At 45.2% G+C, this 19,281-nt stretch overlaps 2 protein-coding genes across 2 annotated transcripts; both read left to right on the forward strand.

The window, feature by feature from the left end:
* The first annotated feature begins 1,582 nt into the window (after positions 1–1,582).
* Positions 1,583–5,867, forward strand: LOC135818380 (uncharacterized). Its single transcript, XM_065331740.1, has 2 exons — positions 1,583–1,774; positions 2,671–5,867. Exons 1-2 carry the CDS (start codon positions 1,769–1,771, stop codon positions 4,573–4,575), a joined length of 1,911 nt encoding a protein of 636 aa, XP_065187812.1. The 5' UTR covers positions 1,583–1,768; the 3' UTR covers positions 4,576–5,867.
* Positions 5,868–12,765: 6,898 nt separating this feature from the next.
* Positions 12,766–19,115, forward strand: LOC135818381 (uncharacterized). The gene is made up of 2 exons (XM_065331742.1): positions 12,766–13,148; positions 14,684–19,115. Exons 1-2 carry the CDS (start codon positions 13,143–13,145, stop codon positions 16,601–16,603), a joined length of 1,926 nt encoding a protein of 641 aa, XP_065187814.1. The 5' UTR covers positions 12,766–13,142; the 3' UTR covers positions 16,604–19,115.
* Positions 19,116–19,281: the final 166 nt, after the last annotated feature.

Below are 19,281 nucleotides of genomic sequence, written 5' to 3' on the forward strand. Positions count from 1 at the left end.
AGAATGAGGATAAAAAGGATGCAGGTTTATAACTTATGGGCCATTGCACGCCAGATACGATGTAGGTTGAGAGACTAACCCCCTCTACCCTGACTCACTTGTGAGGTGTGCATTCCACACTGAGATGACTGTCTAGTCCATATACATGGTACATGTAACTGGCGAAGTCATGTGACCACAAACACACACCTAAAAGTCCTTACACCTTACGAAACATGTCCAGGCATTGCTGATTTTCCTATTGCGGGATCAGATGTGCGTTTGCTTTCTGTGAGCGCTTTTCGACTGCATCACGCAGTTTGTTTTCCAAAAATTAATAAAGGCGAACGTCTCAGCACTAGTACTGTAGTTCGCAGGCCATTCCGGTCACGCAGCATAGGCGCGCTTCCGACTTCATTCTCCAGTTCAACAGGTGTAGCCTGTACATACATTTATCACTCCCTTAGTATTGACCCACATAGATTTTTGCCATACCTAAGCAGTCAAATATTCCTGCATATTTCACTCCTTAGGGCTATATTGACTGCTTATATTTGACTGCTTAGGGGTTGCGCAGTTTAACGGTGCCTAGTGCAGCATTGTCACTGCACGAGTAGGTGGTGGTGCAACGGTTGTGCAATCATAAAACCGGGATTCATGAGGTTATCGTTCTGGAATTTGAAATACGGACTGTTTGTCGTGATACATCTAATATTGACTTCGTACTTGGTCAGTATAGGAAATAAAAACCTCGTAAAAGACCTCGGCTTTTATTTCCTATTGACCTCGTACTCAGTCAATATTAGATACGTAGATAACAAGATTGTAGGTTTTGCAAAAAAACCATACAGTCATGTACTTCTACGTGTAGATCTACATCTACATGTCAGTGCAGTGGAACCCTGATCTGGTCACGCGAGAATCTGAGGTAATGCAATCTGGGACTGCCTTGACCATGCCTTGGGACTTCCCCCGCTTTCCCCTACCCATAGTCGCTACAGGCTGTACGCCATGCCACACAGGTCTGATTGACTGTCACTAGTACTAGTATGTGGTACATGTACTGACCATGAACATGGTGAAAAGGTATCGAAAGTCGAAACAGTTTCGAATGAGTGCTAGTGGTTGTCTGGCACATATCCAACTAGTCACCGCTACGGCGCTAGATCGATAAGATATGCGAGACTTCAATCAGGAACGTCAAACTCAAGTACTGTACATGTACTAGTACTAGTAGTAGTAGAACTACTCCTGCATGATGCGGTACTGTGCTTTCTCCAAGACTCAAGTCGATGCAGTACTGTGCTTTCTCCAAGACTCAAGTCAAGACTGACAAGAGACAGCGCGAGGCCACACAATCTCACCTGTGTCAGTTCATAGCCTTGAAGTAAGATCAGTACAGTGTCGACGTGTACTGTCATAGCGCAGTGCCATCGTTCAAGTCGCTAGACACTGCACTGCAGAGATCGACCGCAGCAGCTACTACTAGGACATGTGTAATGATCGCAGAACCTTCGTTTGATCTGGCACGGACAGCGAGGCTGTGCTGCGCAGTCTGCAGTTTTCCTTAGTTTTGTTTTTGATCAAGTTGACCCATTCCACTCTCGCCAACCATAGATAGATGGCCCGGTCCTGAAATGTGCTCGTGTGGGAAAGACACTCTACAAAGTTAACCCCAGAATTCCTTTTAGGTGTGTGGCACACCATCACAAGAGGGCTCTACACAGGCGTGACTGGAGCTTGTCGCCTCCGGCTTGGAAGCTGGGAGGGGACGATAGGGGCGATAGCCATGCTGGTAAGTGAGTTACGGAATGAGGAAGGATGGAGTTTTATGTCACCTTAGTCGATCACGACCGAAGCAAGGGTTTCGCATGTGTAATACCAATATGCAGCGTTCGTATTTGCTTGAATAGGCTACCATCGCACGTGGAATAGACTCCCCTGCGCAAAGTAGTGTTTGAATCACTGACAGGCGATAATCTTAGTTCATAGCTCCGAGTGCATCATGTGCAAGTGTAACCGATACAGGGAACATATTGGAAATCTCCAAATTGCCTAGCATGTCCGTCGTACCCTCGCCGTTGTAAAGGCAAAGTGGGTCCTGGTCAGCTAATGATACCTACATGTATCAATGTGGACAGCGAGTTACTACATGTACATGTACATTGTAAAAAAATCGTTATTATCATGGTTTCGCCACTGGTGTCAGGTGTGAAATTTACCAGTCTCGCAGTTATCCGTGTACACTTCAAATAATAATTACTCTTCTATACCATGAAGTACATGTATGCACATGCAACTCGTATGCAAACAACTTCAAGTCATGAACCATTTTTATTGTGTTGTGTACTTGTAAGGGGGTTGTAGCACAGTGGACGATCATCATAATATCTGCTGGAGGTACATGTAGTTCATACAATGTATATCCAGATATCGTTTGGAGGCTTGCAATGGATTTTTATAAACCGACTTCTGCATCTTATATTTTTTTTTAAAGAATTAGAAAATGCATTTGGAATAGCAAAGCCCGGGAGTATAGTAGGGCACCCAAGCTTTGATGGGACCAGGCCGCCCAGCCATAGACATACCACTGCTGTATGGGATCATGGACCCAAGCTACTACAGTGTCTATCTAAGTCTTCATTCCAGTCACAATGTCTGTGTTACATTGTTCATGTTTATTGTTTACAGGAGCTTGGTGAAGACGATGGGGGAACGGCAGCTGTCCAGGAAACGGCATCCACACAGCCAGAGAGATGTTCAGATAGCCCAAGTCCGTATGCTCCATTGGATCATCGTCCTGATGGGCACAACAAGTTGTCAATGTCGTACCCCGAGCGTAGCACGCCAGACCTTAACACACCTCGGGATGATGCTTCAAGCCCACCTGGCCGACACAAGGGTGTAAAGCAGATTGGAGTAATGCACAGAATTCTGGATTGGTTTTATCTGAAAACACCTGCCCTTCCCTCAACGGCTGCAGGTCTTCACTTGTTCATTATCATGCTGGTGACGGGTTGCGCGTGGTATCTTAGAAATGAGAATCTCCAACTGAGAGATGATAACCTGCGACTTACGCTGAAGGGAGACATCTTCAAAGATCGACTTGATGACCAACAGGCACAGAACAAGAGGCTGTTTGATTCAGTAGCCCATTGCAAGAATGACTCCCAGGTTTTGCTGAGTGACAACAAAGCCCTGAAGATTGAGCGAGACATCTGGAAGGAACGAGCGGCTGAGAACCATCAGGAGAATAAGGGGCTGCAAGCTGACCTGAAGCAGTGCTACTCACAGACAACGCATGCTATGCAGCAGTCAGCAGCGGGCAGTGAGAAATGTCAGCTGTGCGAAGTAAGAGCGCAGATGACTACCCTCAACACGTCGTTGACTGAATGCGCAGCCCAGCGGAGTGAGGCCACTACACACTTTGTAAGCTGTATAGGCAATCTGCACTATTCAAGGATCCAAGCTCTACAGAGCAGGGCATGGATACAGAAGCATATGCATTTGTTTCCGCTATATCACCAAAAGCTAACAGCGGCTAAAGGCTTGATCAAGAAGAAGGACGACGCCAAAGAATCATGCATGAAAGCGAAAAGCCGGCATGTGGAAGCCAAACAAACTCTGAGTGGGCAACTGGCTGCCAAAGAACGAGTGATTGCTCGCCTTACTGTGAACCTGCACCAAGAGAAGCAAAACAATCAGGGCTTGTCTGAGTTTATCTACCGACAGCATAGGGCCTTACTGAAGCCGTATTTGGATTCCTCCCATGATTATGCCATCAGCCTTGCTTATATTGAGGATAGACTGGCTCGTCTGACTGTGTGGGTCGGAGACCGCACCGCAAGAGCTCTGATAAGCCATCTGCTGAGCTATGTCGGCGATCACCGGATCCGCATCGTTAACACCCTGAAGAACGCGAACTATGAGTTCCAGAACAGAACCAAAGCAGTAGTCATGGCAGACAAGTTGCTAATCAGTGAAGAGGCTAAGCGTCCATTCACCGTGTATGTCTGTCCTGAAGAAATCATCGCTCACGACGCACGGAAAAGCGAGATATCATATCACATGGCTCAATGGATCATCCGTAGCTTCTTTGAAGAGGATTCAGAGGGTGAAATACTACCATTGCCAAAAGAAGAAGGCACTGACTCCCACAAGCGTACGTATGTACATTGGGAGGTGCCATCTATCAAGAGCCTACCAGCAGTGTTGATTCGAAATATTATGCTAACGGGGCCATACACGTTGATACCATTCTTCGTGTGTCTGTGTCGAGAGATTGCAGCTGGAAAGTTCAAGGCCTATGAGATCCCGTCACTCCTAACCCGAACCCTTCTGCTAAGCCTGCTTTCAGATATTGCCACATACGGATCCATCGTCACTGTCCTACCACTATATTTCTGGGTGCTGACTCGCGTTCCATTTCTACCCAGGTGGATGATTTCTTTGGTGTTCATCACCATTGCGTCAGTGCGTGATTCGGAAAACAAGTATTCACCCAAACTGACCGCCAGGCAAGATGATTCAGCACACATCCCATCGATTCATCATAACGTTAGTGAAGGTGACGACGATGCGGCAGAAACCAGTTAGCATGCTACACCCTGCAACCATGGTATGAACTCATTGCGTGCTCTTTCAGGATTGGTGCATATACATAGAGAGCTGTTGGTGTCATGGATTGTCCACACCATGGAGATAGCAAGTGCATTATGAATAGGCAGCACTTCCAAGCTACCATTCAGACACCAAGGTAAATATGGCATTAACTTGCTTCTATACATGTATGTTCTTTAAAGGTACATTGAAACCATACCAGTTCATTCGGATTGAAGTATAGTTTCTGACCCAAATCATAGATAATATGTATATAAAAAGGTGAAAAGGTCTAGTCTACTCCCATGATCCCCCCCCCCCCCCCCCCCAATGCTGCTGAAGCGGTACGCAAGGCATTGATTCCTTTGGGGCATGGGTGTAGCTGTGAAAGAGGAACAGGGGCGTCAAATACACTGACGTCAACCCTGAAGGTCATTCATTTGGATGCGTTTTTATATTTCATCCTTTCATTTCCTTTCGTCGGACATCTTTACAGACCCAGCTTGATAAATATTTGCCCAAGTTCCCAGTCAAAGTGATCACTCAATATGTGAGTGTCTCATGCTGTACTTGCGCAATCTGGTCATTTAAGCCTAATCTCTTCCTCCTAGAGGAAGGATAGGCGTGTTGAGCTCATACTTCCATAGTCACTGGAAAACTTCCAGTCAGTCTTGACTGTAGTCTCACGTTTTCAGTTGGCCCCGGTCAGAGTCTTTTGACACACCGTTCTCTACGATACCTTGACGATTTTCATGAAGGTACTCCTTATTGTCTGATCAAACCAGCTACAATATCTCTTGCTATACCCTTTCTTTGTCCTCCGGAGATATCATCTCCAGTGAGGAATCTTTCAGAGAAAGCGTAGATTGGTATCAACACAAACTTTCCATACAATAGGAAATAAAAGGACCAAGGAACAACAAGCGGCAATATAATTCCCACTAACACCACGGGTTACTTATAGTTCCTTGACCCCTTTCTTTTCTGTACATTTATCCTTTTGCTCTCCATCCGAGTCCATTTCCTTTATCATTTTTCTAACATAATTTTTCGGGCTGCTGGGCCTTAAGCCCAAGGTGTGCACACACAGTTAAGTTTTCGAAAATTCCGGTACGTGCATTGCAAGTTTAGATTTTAATCTCTTCGATGCTAACCCTCCGGTGGCAGTCCATAATGTGTAAATTTTGCATTCCTATCTCTGATGTTTTGCTAGCACTCACATTCTGATGATACGTTTTGTGGTGCTTATATATTTGTATCTCTGATTTTCTCTCACGAGTTTAAGTCAAGCGCTTCACGGTCGTGAAATTGCGTGGATGTGTATGTACATGTGTGTGTGGAAGGGGGGGGGGACATGCTGAGGCTGGAAGTGCAGCAATTGTTGTTTTTGTGTTTGAAGTGTGTGTGCGCGCACTCGCGCATGTTCTTGCCAGGGAGTGCAAGCTCATGCTAATCGTCAATTGTAGTTTCCATGTGCACTAAGATTTTGGCGGAGCAGTTTTGGGAATACGATAAGTGCCCTTGTGGATAACCATGCCGTTCCGTCACTCTTGACACGAGGCACGATTTCATTTCTGTGGAGATGTGTCCTGGCCACATGCTTCTGTTTGAATGAATGATGTATGTTAACCTGCATGTGTGTTGCACCATGATCTGACATTGCTTTTCCCAATCACAACGCTAGCTGTTCATGCATCCCAGCACAACTACATACATGTACATACATACATACATGTACATAAATACATTATAAATAAATAAAATTAATAAATAAAATTAATAAAAAATGTATTATCTACGCATGCATCTACGCAAGAGTCACCACCAGCCAATTAGGACATGTGTCAAAGTATTGAACGTTTTCGTTCCCTTCTTGTCAAAATACTACAGGGAATGATGGAAATAAGCTAAAAGACTACAACTATAAGGAAAAGAAGTTCAGAAACATATCACTCCAATTATGTGTAGAAGTGACACGAAAAAATAGATGTGAAGAATCAAAAAAAAAACAGCATGCAAATCCAATAAGTGACAAAAACGTAGTGACAAGAAAAAGAGAGAAATATCAAGAGATCTATTTCGCACCTTCACGACGAACAGTGCCAAACAACTGCAAAGACAACACATTCTCCTTCTGAACACAAAGCTCAGGGTCTAACTTACGTATGTACAAGAAGGGAACGAAAACGTTCAATACTTTGACACATGTGCTAATTGGCTGGTGGTGACTCTTGCGTAGATACATGCGTAGATAATACATTTTTTTGTAATATTTTCTGCCTCCGTCCTACTTTTAAATTAATAAATTAAAATTAAACTTCTGTCATACATACATACATACATACATCCGCAGATTGAGTACATACATGTACATACATACTCAATCTGATTGATTGAGTATTTCGCTCCTGCTCTTGTAGCAGTTGAGCACTCTTGCGTGGGGTAGTGCCTTTGCTGTTTGCGTTATACATACATACAGACATACATCCATGTACATACATGTACTTACTTACATACATACATACATACATACATACATACATACATACATACATACATGTATGCACCGAAGGATGTACCCAGAGTGCTTGACAGTGCTCAACACCACAAAGGCAGAGCGTAATACACAACAGAACAACAAGGACAATCAAGGCTTGTTTGCTGCTACTTTAAGTTTCATGCTTACGCAATCATCAGGCAACATGAAGATCGGGTGCCGACCATGCCGGTATATATGCCAGGAGAGTGTGTACTCCTTGTGGCTGGGCAAGGGGATATTCTTCAGAGAGTATCCGCATAATATGTAGCAATGTTCATGTAATTGTGGGTTTATCGGGTGTTAGCGGCCGTCGTGAGTTCCCTTCGGGAACGGACACGATAATTTCCTTTTTTTCATGTAATTGTTGCTAATAGTTGCCTCCCGGACCGTGTAGCAAAATGTGGTAGATTTTCTCCTCCTGTTGTGTAGAACAGTGAAACCATTTTCTCAAATTGTGGGTCCCAATTACACCTGCTATGTCTTCTCTTATACTAGTGCCCGTGTACATGTACATGTATGTATTACCTGTGATGCACCCAGACAGTTATGTCGCCAGAACAAAGGGACCGTATAGTACGGGAATTACAGGCACTAAAGCTCTTCTAGTCAATTGTATCGACTACTAAAAGTATTCTTGTTGCAGATCCCATCAGTGGAGTTGAAAGTGAATGGCCTCACTGATAGCAACGATCTCTGTTGGTGGTCACTGGTGGTCTGTATGTAGGAAACTACATGAGAATGGTACAGTTATGTATTATGTACATTTATTATGATGAGACCTTTATAGTCGAAACAGCTTGCTGTCTACAGCATCGGGTACATATCATGTACACGTACCTCTCTTGATCTTGAAGTACATGTACATGTACGGTGTAGTTTCGTGGTACACTGTTTGTCATTCAGACTGACTGAGACTTTGCCTGGTGCATGATCATCCACCATGCCATAATCGTGCCACACTCGATCTTCATCGGCCAAGCATTGCCATGCACATCCAGTCATGCACTCATTCGCCGGACAATTAGCTGTTTCGACTCTGTTATCTACGCCAAATGGTCTCGTCAGTGCAGCTCAGAGGTACGGCACAAACGGCACAAATTGTACATGTACTTCGACGTGCACATACATGTACATGTATGTAGGCCTTGTGAGGTGCACTGGGTTGAGAGCCTCAAGATTTTGTGGTCACCAACCGCCTTCAACCGGTTTAGAAGGTGTCAGTTCGCATGCCTTGCCTCACACGAGAACCAGCACGAGGTCTGAGGTAATTAAATCTGGGAATAGGGACCTTTCGCATTTGCTACGAATCGAATGCGAAACGAAAGTTTGATTCGGCTCGTAATCGTTTCGTTGAAAACAGAATTCAGGTTTCGCAAGTCGTAATGCAAATGTGCATGGCAACTACGAATACGGCCGGTAGCTTGGCGTACGGGTGTGTTCGCGCACACGTGCATGGATCATGGAATCAAGGGAAGAAATGTGTACCTGGCAAAACATGTGTACCTTGCAAAAAAATGTGTACCTGACGGATTCGGAGCGTGCCACGAATGAAGAGGCTTCCATTCGTGAAAACGAGCTCTCCGCGGCGACTCTGACGAATCCTCGAACCCAGGTGACAAATCAGCATTCGTTTCGTATCCGTACGCGTGGTGCGAAACGTCCCTACTGCCTAGACCGTGCGTTGGGACTTCCCCTACCCCAACCTGGATCTTGGCGTCTTGATTTATATGCTCCATATCAGGTTGCCGTCCTTGGGCGATGCCAACCAACACAATCATGTAGCAATGCCAATGGGTAAATTCACGCTTCTCTGCCTCAGGTGCTGCCTACACTGGGATTCGCATGCAGTACAGTATGGCAGTGTGGGCGAAAGAAACGGCCCTGTCTCAATAAACTCAATTCAAAAGGAGAAAAACAATAACAAAAAACAACAAAAAACACTGTACTAATTAACTTAATAAGAACACAAATAACTTCATCAAGAAAAATCAAAAGCAAAAAACTTGATAAACAAATAAACACAGTATAGAAGATCAGAAAATTACGTAACAAGCAGAGACTCAGCCACAACGACGGAACTATCCACAAAACGTTGGACGGGGAAACCCCGACGAGAATGAGCACAACGGATACAAAGACTACTGGATCTCAGTAAGGAGAAAGAGAGACGGGCACGTAGCAGACTCATGACAACAGAGTATTCGCTACCAGAAGACTCACATTGTAAGCGACAAAGACGTTTAAAAAAAAAGTGCACAACAGACTACAACCATCATGAGTACCGAACACTAGAGGGGTAAAAGAACCACGTTCTACATTGACAACTCTCTGCTCATACTCACGGCGCTTAAAATCCCTGTGCCCTGGTGCTATTAATAGTATTATGTTGTAGTACATGACATTGTACATGTACATGCCGTATTTTGAAAATTATTGGCGAGGAGACAAAAAACGGTAGAATTTAATTTAAATAGAGAGGTTAAGTTACACGTTGTTTGCCCTTTTTCAAAACGCGGTGCAAATCTCACGTTACGTGTAATTTTTAGAGGTTAAGTTACACGTGCTACGTGACGTGAAATTTTGCCTGGCAGGATTCGGGTTTAGTTCGCGCAAATATCAAATCTTTCAACAAACTCGATAAAATTCTGGAAACTCACACAAATTCGGTCGGAATAACCAAGCGAAACTTCCAAAAACTCACGTCATGAACTTACGTGCGGGACAGTCAACTCACGTAAAACACGTCAAATTTTACGTGAGTTTTTTCACTTTTTGACGTAAAAGTTCACGGACGTAAGACTTTTACGTGAAACTTAACCTCTCTAATGAAGGTTGTAAACGCGCTCATCAGCAGTCACATTATATACATGTACATGTACATGTAGCAGTCGAGAAATTAGGGACCGGCGGATTCTGCTCGAAAAGGTGGCAGATTCTGCTCGAAAAGCAGTGAATTTGGCAGAACCATACAAACCTTATGGCAGGCAACTCCTCGAATTCTGCTCCATTTCTTTATCCACATACCAAACATGCATGAAACTTACCAGAAAAATTACCGCATTCTGCCAATTTTTCTGCCGGCAGAATCCGCCGGACCCGACTCGAGATACGATTCAAACGTTTTCCTCGTTTTAACCTCCTTTTTCCTACAATGTGTAATTTTTCACCGCTGCTTGTAGCGCTATTCGGGTATTTGTTGGAGCTATATGTACATGTACATGTACATGTACATGTACATGTACATGCATGGTTTCTCTCTGACTTGGCTACTGATATAATTCTGATTCCATTTTCAAATGGATCCCATTGTGGTTATTGATTCCTGATGAACACCACAAGAAAACGTTTGAATCGTATCTCGAGTAGTGGTAGCAACACTAGCATGTTATGATGGAGGATCATGAGGAGATCGGGATTGACATTTCCGGTGTTTAGCGCCATTTGTTTAGGGCATTTGAGAAGAAGTAGCGACGACCCGGCCATTTTGGAATCCAATACACCACGCCGCCACATTGCGCTCTTGGCCGATCCAAACTCTGCACTCACATCACCATCACCACAGCGAGGACAATTCCGGTATATAGATTGATATTGACAGTGTCCCTCCAGACAGCTGTATCGATCCTCCTGAGCTCACCAGTGTAGGCATATGATGTTGATTAAAGAATAATATGAATAGACTGATCTTTATAGGGCTAAATTGGCGCAATTGCGCTCATTCTGCCTAGAAACGTGGCATACCCTAAGTGACAAAAGCGATAACAAGGTCTGGTGATAAAGACACGCGCTCATGGCTGGGACAGAAACATGTAGCACGTGTGAAAAGGGGGCGCAAAAAACAGCAGTCAGTCTAACACCAGAAAAGTAAGTAAGTATTAGTTACTGCATGTGCCACAAAAATAAAGATACTGCGGCTGACTGTACTTGTCCCATAGTGACGTGACCGGGAATGAACGACGAAGCGAACTGGCCGACGCTGCAGACCCAGAGGTAGGCACCGGCGGATTATGCCGGCATAATTATTGGCATAATTTGGTGGTTGAAAATTTGGAGCATAGTTTGGCATCCTTTCGGAGGTAGGAGCATAACTGCATGATTGTATCACAGTTCTAGTATGTAAGCTACACATTTTTTTACAATGCACCTGATCAGTGCTGGTGGTCTGCATGGCAAAGGGTTTGGAGGTCATGCAGATAGTGTTTTCAATGAAAAGCAGGGTAGAAATCAAGGAAATACATTTGTGTGCTCGAACTCGTCTTCTCAAAGTTCTTTCTCACCGTGATACAGTACATGTAGCAGAAGATGCGAGTGAATCAGCCTTTATCAGGTATCCCGGGGCGGACGAGATAGTGATGGGTAGTCCGCAAAACTCCGCGTACATGTACACTATGCTTGTTACGAAGTCATGACGTCTGGATCTTAGCAGCTATGACTGTGCATGCTATGGGTATTGCTCTAATAATTCAACAAATTGAGGTATAGTTGATGTTCAGCAATGATGGAAGGAGAGCTGGAGCTACGGGAGAGATGAGCTTATTATGAGAATTCGCACGGTTAGGGTGACATCGGTTGGACGAGTATGATTACGAAGACAGTTGAACATGACAGTTTTCAAAGGTAAGGAAAAAATCCTTCAAAGCAAAAGAAGTCAGCTAATGAATAGAAGAAGCAATGTTTTCTCTTTTCCAGATTGATCTCTAGTATGCATGGACACCTTGGTATGGGGATACTCATGTATTTTGTTGTATTATGGCCGCTTGCAAGTACGAAAAAGGCACAATTTTCCGAACTTTGAGGCTCCATAAGCACAACAAAGTGAATATGTATCCCCGCGTGCCAGAGCATAATAAGAGGATTTTGCGAGCATAATGCGAGAATCCATGAAAACAAAATGCCATGATTTCGCGGGCATAATCCGCCAGTGCCTAATCTCGACTGTTGCATTGTGACTACTGATGAGCCTGTTTACAATTTTCACTTCAATAATTACCTCCTAACTATTACGGTCCCATGTACATGTACATGTACATGTACATGTACATGACATGTACATGGATCGGATTTTTTCTCGCAGGGACTGAGTCTGTGCATGTGGACTACTACTGAGTACAGTACTGGCAATGTCGCTGGCGGGCTGTCCCTGCCACAGAAAATCGTGTAACTGCTGGATGTTATCAGCCGCACAGTATCGGCGGCGGCGCACTGTCAACCATGTATGTCACATGTGGTAGCAAACCAACAAAGTCCAACGCAACGACTGGGTTGTGGCCTAGCGCCTGTAGACTGTCTGTAGTGTAGTAGCCTTGTACATGTACTTTGTAGGATGCATGCCATACCGTAATGAGATTATGTACTAGTATACCATGGTATACCATCCATCGCCCATAGCACGCGACAAGCTGCACGAGTTCTTAGGTAATGCAATCTGGGGCTGCCTTGACCATGCCTCGGGACTTCCCCCCTCTTCCCCTACCCATAGTCGCACCACAGCCTGGCACAGGTCTGATTGCAGTACAGCGAACATTGTGAAAGGTATTGAAAGTCAAAACAGTTTCGAATGAGGGGTTGTCTGGCGCAGATCCAACTAGCCACAGCTAGACTTCAATCATGAACGTCAAAGTACATGTAGTCCTCAGTCCTGACAGCGGTGATTTGCGTGTAGCCCTCACAGCTTTATCAGTGCCGACGTGTCATACGCATAGCGCAGTGCAGTGCCATCGCTGAAATGTTCCAAACAACACTGCAGAGAGCGACTGTGGCAACGTGACGCACTAGAAGTAGAACCCTCGTTTTGATCCGCACTGACACAGTGATAGCGAGGCTTTGTTTTGATTCCACTCTCGCCAACAATAGATAGATGGCCGGGCCCTGAAATGCGCTCGTGTGGGAAAGACACTCTTCAAAGTTTACTCCAGAATTCCTTTTAGGATTGTGGTACACCAACACAAGAAGGTTCTACGCAGGCGTGATCGGAGCTCGTCGCCTCCGGCTTGGAAGCTGGGAGGGGACGATAGGGGCGATAGCCATGATGGTAAGTGAGTTACGGAAAACGGAAGGATGGAATTATAATATTTATGTGACCTTAGTGGATCACGACCGAAGCAAACGTTTCGCATGTGTAATACCAATATGCAGCGTTTCTATTTGCTTGAATACGCTACTTGCTTGAATACGCTACCAGTCCATCGCACGTGGAATAGACTTCCCTCCGCAAAATAGTGTTTGAATCACTGACAGGCGATAATCTTAGTTGATAGCTCCGAGTGCATCATGTGCAAGTGTAACGGATACAGGGAACATATTGGAAATCTCCAATTGCCTACGCATGTCCGTAGTACCCTCGCCGTTGTAAAGGCAAAGTGGGTCCTGGTCAGCTAATGATACCTACATGTATCAATGTGGACAGCGAGTTACTACATGTACATGTACATTGTTAAAAAAAATTTCGTAAATATCAGGTTTTGCCACTGGTGTCAGGTGTGAAATTTACCAGTCTCGCAGTGCTCAGAGTACAATTCAAATATTAATTACTCTTCTATACCATGAAGTACAAGTATGCACATGCAACTCGTATGCAAACAACTTCAAGTCATGAATCATTTTTATTGTGTTGTGTACTTGTAAGGGGGTTGTAGCACAGTGGACTATCATCATAATATCTGCTGGAGGTAGTTCATACAATGTATATCCAGATATCGTTTGGAGGCTTGCAATGGATTTTTATAAACCGACTTCTGCGTCTTATATATATTTTTTAAGAATTAGAAAATGCATTTTGGGAATAGCAAAGCCTGGGAGTATAGTAGGGCACCCCTGCTGGGATTAGGGATGTCAGCGAATGCACTGCGCAGGCCTCTGCGCATGCATTGCGTCGTCAATTTTTTTGAACGTGATCGCGGCCGACAGAGACAACATGGCCGCGGTTTGTTTGCACCCCTGGGAGTCGTAAAATTATTATTCTTCTGTCTCCGCGACCATTCAAATCATACGCGATACGGAGGACCCACGTACTCACCACATTCTCCCAGGTCGATTTCTCTGAAAGTTTCCACATCGTGAAACACCAGTATGAGAGGTGTTCAGGCCAATTTTCAAGGGATTACGTTTGGATCGTTCCAAAACCGGACTTGCATTTCTCGCTCGCGGCCATTTCTTGCGCGATGGAAGCGCCCTGCCCTGGTGAGTAACCAGCGCCGCGCTTGGTAGAGAGTTGCTGCCATTGTCAGAAGCGATGGACCATGAATTTGTTTGACAGTCTCTGGATGCTACTTTTCCTCAGCCTAGTTTTCAGCCATTCCGTGCATATTCTTCGCACGATTTATTTTGCAAAAAAATGAAAGTGTTCATGAGTTTTCTTGTCGGCCGCGCGTAGATGGGCCAGGCTGACCTGCGCAGATGGGCTGTGCAGTGCCTTCGCTGATATCCCTACTTGGATGGGATCAGGCCGCCCAGCCGTAGACAAACCACCACCGTGTGGGATCATGGATCCAAGCTACTACAGTATCTCTCTAAGTCTTTATTCCAGTGACAGTGTCTGTGTTACATGTTCATGTTTATTGTTTACAGGAGCTTGGTGAAGACGATGGGGGAACGGCAGCTGTCCGGGAAACGGCATCCACACAGCCAGAGAGATGTTCAGATAGCCCAAGTCCGTATGCTCCATTGGATCATCGTCCTGATGGGTACAACAAGTTGTCAACGTCGTACCCGGAGCGTAGCACGCCAGACCTTAACACACCTCGGGATGATGCTTCAAGCCCACCTGGCCGACACAAGGATGTAAAGCAGATTGGAGTAATGCACAGAATTCTGGATTGGTTTTATCTGAAAACACCTGCCCCTTCCTCACTGGCTGCAGGTCTTTGCTTGTTCATTATCGTACTGGTGGCAGGTTACGCGGTGCATCTTAGAAATGAGAATCACCAGCTGAGAGATGATAACCTTCGACTTACAATGAAGGGAGGCCACTTCAAAGATCGACTTGATGACCAACAGACACAGAACAAGAGGCTGTTTGATTCAGTAACGCATTGCAAGAATGACTCCCAGGTTTTGCTGAGTGACAACAAAGCCCTGAAGATTGAGCGAGACATCTGGAAGGAACGAGCGGCTGAGAACCATCGGGAGAATAAGGGACTGCAAGCTGACCTGAGGCAGTGCTATTCACAAACATCGCATGCAATGCAGCAGTCGGCTGCATTGCAGCTGTGCGAAGTCAGAGCACAGATGACCACCCTGAACACGTCGTTGATGGACTGCGCAGCCCAGCGGAGTGAGACCACTACACACTTTGTAACCTGTATAGGCAATCTACATTATGCCAGGATCCAAGGTCTACAGAGCAAGGCTTGGATACAGAAGCATATGCATTTGTTTCCGCTCTATCAGCAAAAGCTAACAGCGGCTAGAGGCTTGATCAAGAAGAAGGACGACGCCAAGGAATCATGCATGGAAGCGAAAAGCCGGCATGTGGAAGCCAAACAAGCTCTAAGTGGGCTACTGGCTGCCAAAGAACGAGTGATTGCTCGCCTGACTGTGAGCCTACACCGAGTGGAGCAAAACAATCAGGTCTTGTCTGCGCATATCCACCAACAGCATAGGGCCTCACTGCAGCCGTATTTGGATTCCTCTCATGATTGTGCAGTCAGCCTGGCTTGTTATGAGGATAAACTTGCGCGTCTGACCGTATGGGCTGGAGACCGCACAGCAAGAGCTCTGATACGTGACATGCTGAGAGATGTCGGCGATCACCGAATCCGGATTGTTAACACACTGAGGAACATGAACTATGAGTTCCCGAACACGACGGAAGCAGTAGTCACGGCAGATAAGTTGCTGATCAGCGAAGAGGCTAAGCGTCCATTCACCATGCACGTGTGCCCTGAAGACATCATCGCTCACAATGACCGTCTAGAACGGATGGTTTATCCAATCGTCGAATGGATAATTCGCACCTTCTATGACCAAGAAACACTGGATTTAATACCTCCACATCTCGCAAGGGAACACGCTGCAAATTCCGGAAAACCTGTGTATGTGCGATGGGAGGTTCCAACTTTCATGGACCTGCCTTCAGTGCTGATGAAAAATGTTGTGATAATGGGACCGTACATACTGGTTCCATTTTTGGCATTTTTATGCCATTTGGTCGCCACCGGAAAGTGCAAAGTCTCTGAGATCCCCAAAATCATCACAAGGAGACTTCTGTTTCGCCTCTTCCACGACATGGCGGTATTGGCCAGTTTTACGACTGGCATGCCAATCTTCCTTTGGAGTGCCACCCGCTTCCCATTCATGCTGAGATGGCTACTGTCCATTCTATGCACAACCATCAAAACTGCATTAGATTCGGACTACGAATATTCATATATTATGCTGAATGCCATCCAAACGAAATCTGACGATGACCCATCTCACGACCATGCCGAAAGTAGTACCGATGCGGCACAGGTCCAGGTGGCAAGCAAGGATGAGAGTACGGGATGATCCACATCCTTCCGTATGAAAGGAATTGCATTTTGCAATGGCTTTGTTGCAGTAGGAGAGGCTGGCTAAAGTGTGATTCGCCGCTGGCATCTTCAAGCTGCTTTCAAGACGCCGGACATGGAGAACAAGGTAAACTTCTTCTTACCTGTATAGATGTACATATTCATGTAGCCAAATTCATGTACATGTATATATATATATATGAGCCCCGGCCTGCGAAAACCAGCACTTGTGTACTTGATATCAATCATCAAAATGTGACGTCAAAGTTTGGGACGCGCAGTGAGCTGGCTTTTGAAGATTCTTTTTCGATCGAGTGGGTGTCTTTGTTGTCAAAGGAGTTTCAAGTGTCTTCAAATGTCTCTGGTCAATTGATTTCAGCGCTACTTGAGAGCTCGTCACAGGGAGGTTGAGTTTCGACACAGCGATGGCGACAGGTGTCGCGACAAGGACTTAGGTCCAGAGTTGTCAGCGTGAGACTCCCTGTACGAATCGGCGCTGAAAGTTAGTTCGCGATCGGAATTATTTCTCTGGTGGCGATCTCGCTGAGTTTGTCCAGCAGTGGCGAGTCTCATATGCATAGCAACGAAGAGCCCTCATAAAATCGACACTGGATACTGGTGGCGACGATAGTGAGTGCTGGAGTAATAGCGACGGCGAGGAGAAGCTGAATGTCGACGCTGAGCGATCCGTATTTCTACATCGACAACAATGATGTTGCAGACACTGATGGAGGGCTTCTCACGGCGCAAAACAGAGCGTAGTATTATCAGTACTCTACCTTACCAGACGACGCCAAGCTGGCTGCTGCCTGTGCTGAGAAAAGGGATCCCTAAAAAGTCAAACCGGCTGAACGCTTTGGGGCAACATCTTCACGTGCTACAAAACGCGAGTATTCGCTCATATCATTGAAATACAATTATGCTGAAATCATGGTCTGAGTGAAAGTGTGCAAGGGAGTGGATGTCAGTGGTATTGGTCAGTACATCTATCAGTATGGCAAGCTTTGGGACAATGCTCAAACTGCCACCACAGAGGTCCCTGCACACATTTTGGAAGGCCAGCCACCAATCATCGTTTTGCACTCTGGCGTTGTAAAGAAGGTAGTGGTGTACATGTATACGGAATATCGTCACACTTCTGAACTACTCATGCCTGCAGCACCAAGAGGGCAAGCCTGACTTGCATTCCATTTACTTACATGTACCTGTTCCACATCACAATCAGAAACTGTAGGATCAACTTGCATTGAGTCACTGGGCATGGATGCTGTGCCAACTGTACGGAATCTTGACCTGTGTGACTTCAAACTCTATTTTCCTTGCTTTCGCTTATCAGATTGTCACCAAACTTGATAACTTGAATGATTAATAGTGTAGAATCAATTTCGAGCAAAAAAATAATTTTTGAAAAAATTACACATGTTCAGGTTTCTGCTGGCTGGGGCTCATATATATTAACTGGTTTGAGGGAAAGAGACAAACGGGAAAAGTCTGAAGAAAAAATTGACTGTCACCACCAGGACTCGAACCAGGGACTCTCGCTTGTAGCCAGCGATGCTCTAACCACTGAGCTATGGTGTAGTCGTCATCCCAGCAGAGGCCGTTCAACATTTTCTTCAGACTTCGTATATATATATTCATTTAGCCAGACTACCTGAAATTAGTTCGGTAGGAGAATAACTTCTGGTCTAAATGCTTAGTATGTTTGTTTATGCGCCTTTGGCGTCTGGGACCAGTCCCACCTTATCATCCCAAGTTCTATTCCCTTACTAATAGGGCCACATACAACTATCGAAGCATGGAAATACCATTTTCCATCTGACAGCTTTGCCTTCAGAACTTGTGCGGTTTTCCGCAAGTTCTCACCCCGTATGATCATTTCAGGCTCTAAATGCCTTGCGCTGCGCCCAGGCAACCCATATATTCAGCTCATATCCCCTCTCCTTTTCCTGTGACACACACAAGAGGGACAGGCATATGTAGCATACATTGCCATAGTCACTGGACATCTTCCAGTCAGTCTTGACTGTACACTCACGTTTTCAGTTGGGCCCGGTGAGAGACCTTTGACACACCATTCTCTACGATACCTTGATGATTTCCAAGTAGGTTATCTCTACGATATCTCTTGCTATACCCTCTCTTTGTCCTCTGGAGATATCATCTCCAGTCACGAGTCTTTCAGAACAAACATCATAGTTATGGGTATCAGCCCAGATTCTCCATTTCCTTTATCATTTTTTCTTACATAATTTTTCGGGCTGCTGGGCCTTAAGCCCAAGGTGTGCACACACTGTTAGGTTTTCGAAAATTCCGGTACGTGCATTGCAAGTTTAGATTTTGATCTATTCGTTGCTAACCCTCCGGTGGCAGTCCATAATGTGTAAATTTTGCATTCCTATCTCTGATGTTTTGCTAGCACTTACATTCTGATGATACGTGTTGTGGTGCTTAAATATTTGTATCTCTGAATTTCTATCACAAGTTCCACTCTCTGGTGAAGCGCTTCACTCTCCTGAAATCGCATGGATGTGTATGTACATGTGTGTGTGTGGGGGGGGGGGGGGACACGCTGAGGCTGGAAGTGCAGTGACTGATGTTTTTTGTTTAAAGTTACAATGTGTGTGCGTGCGCGTACTCACGCACATGTGCTTGCGAGGGAGTGCAAGCTCGCTT

The sequence above is a fragment of the Sycon ciliatum genome, chromosome 5 (assembly GCF_964019385.1).
Source record: "Sycon ciliatum chromosome 5, ocSycCili1.1, whole genome shotgun sequence".
Classification (NCBI taxonomy): domain Eukaryota; kingdom Metazoa; phylum Porifera; class Calcarea; order Leucosolenida; family Sycettidae; genus Sycon; species Sycon ciliatum.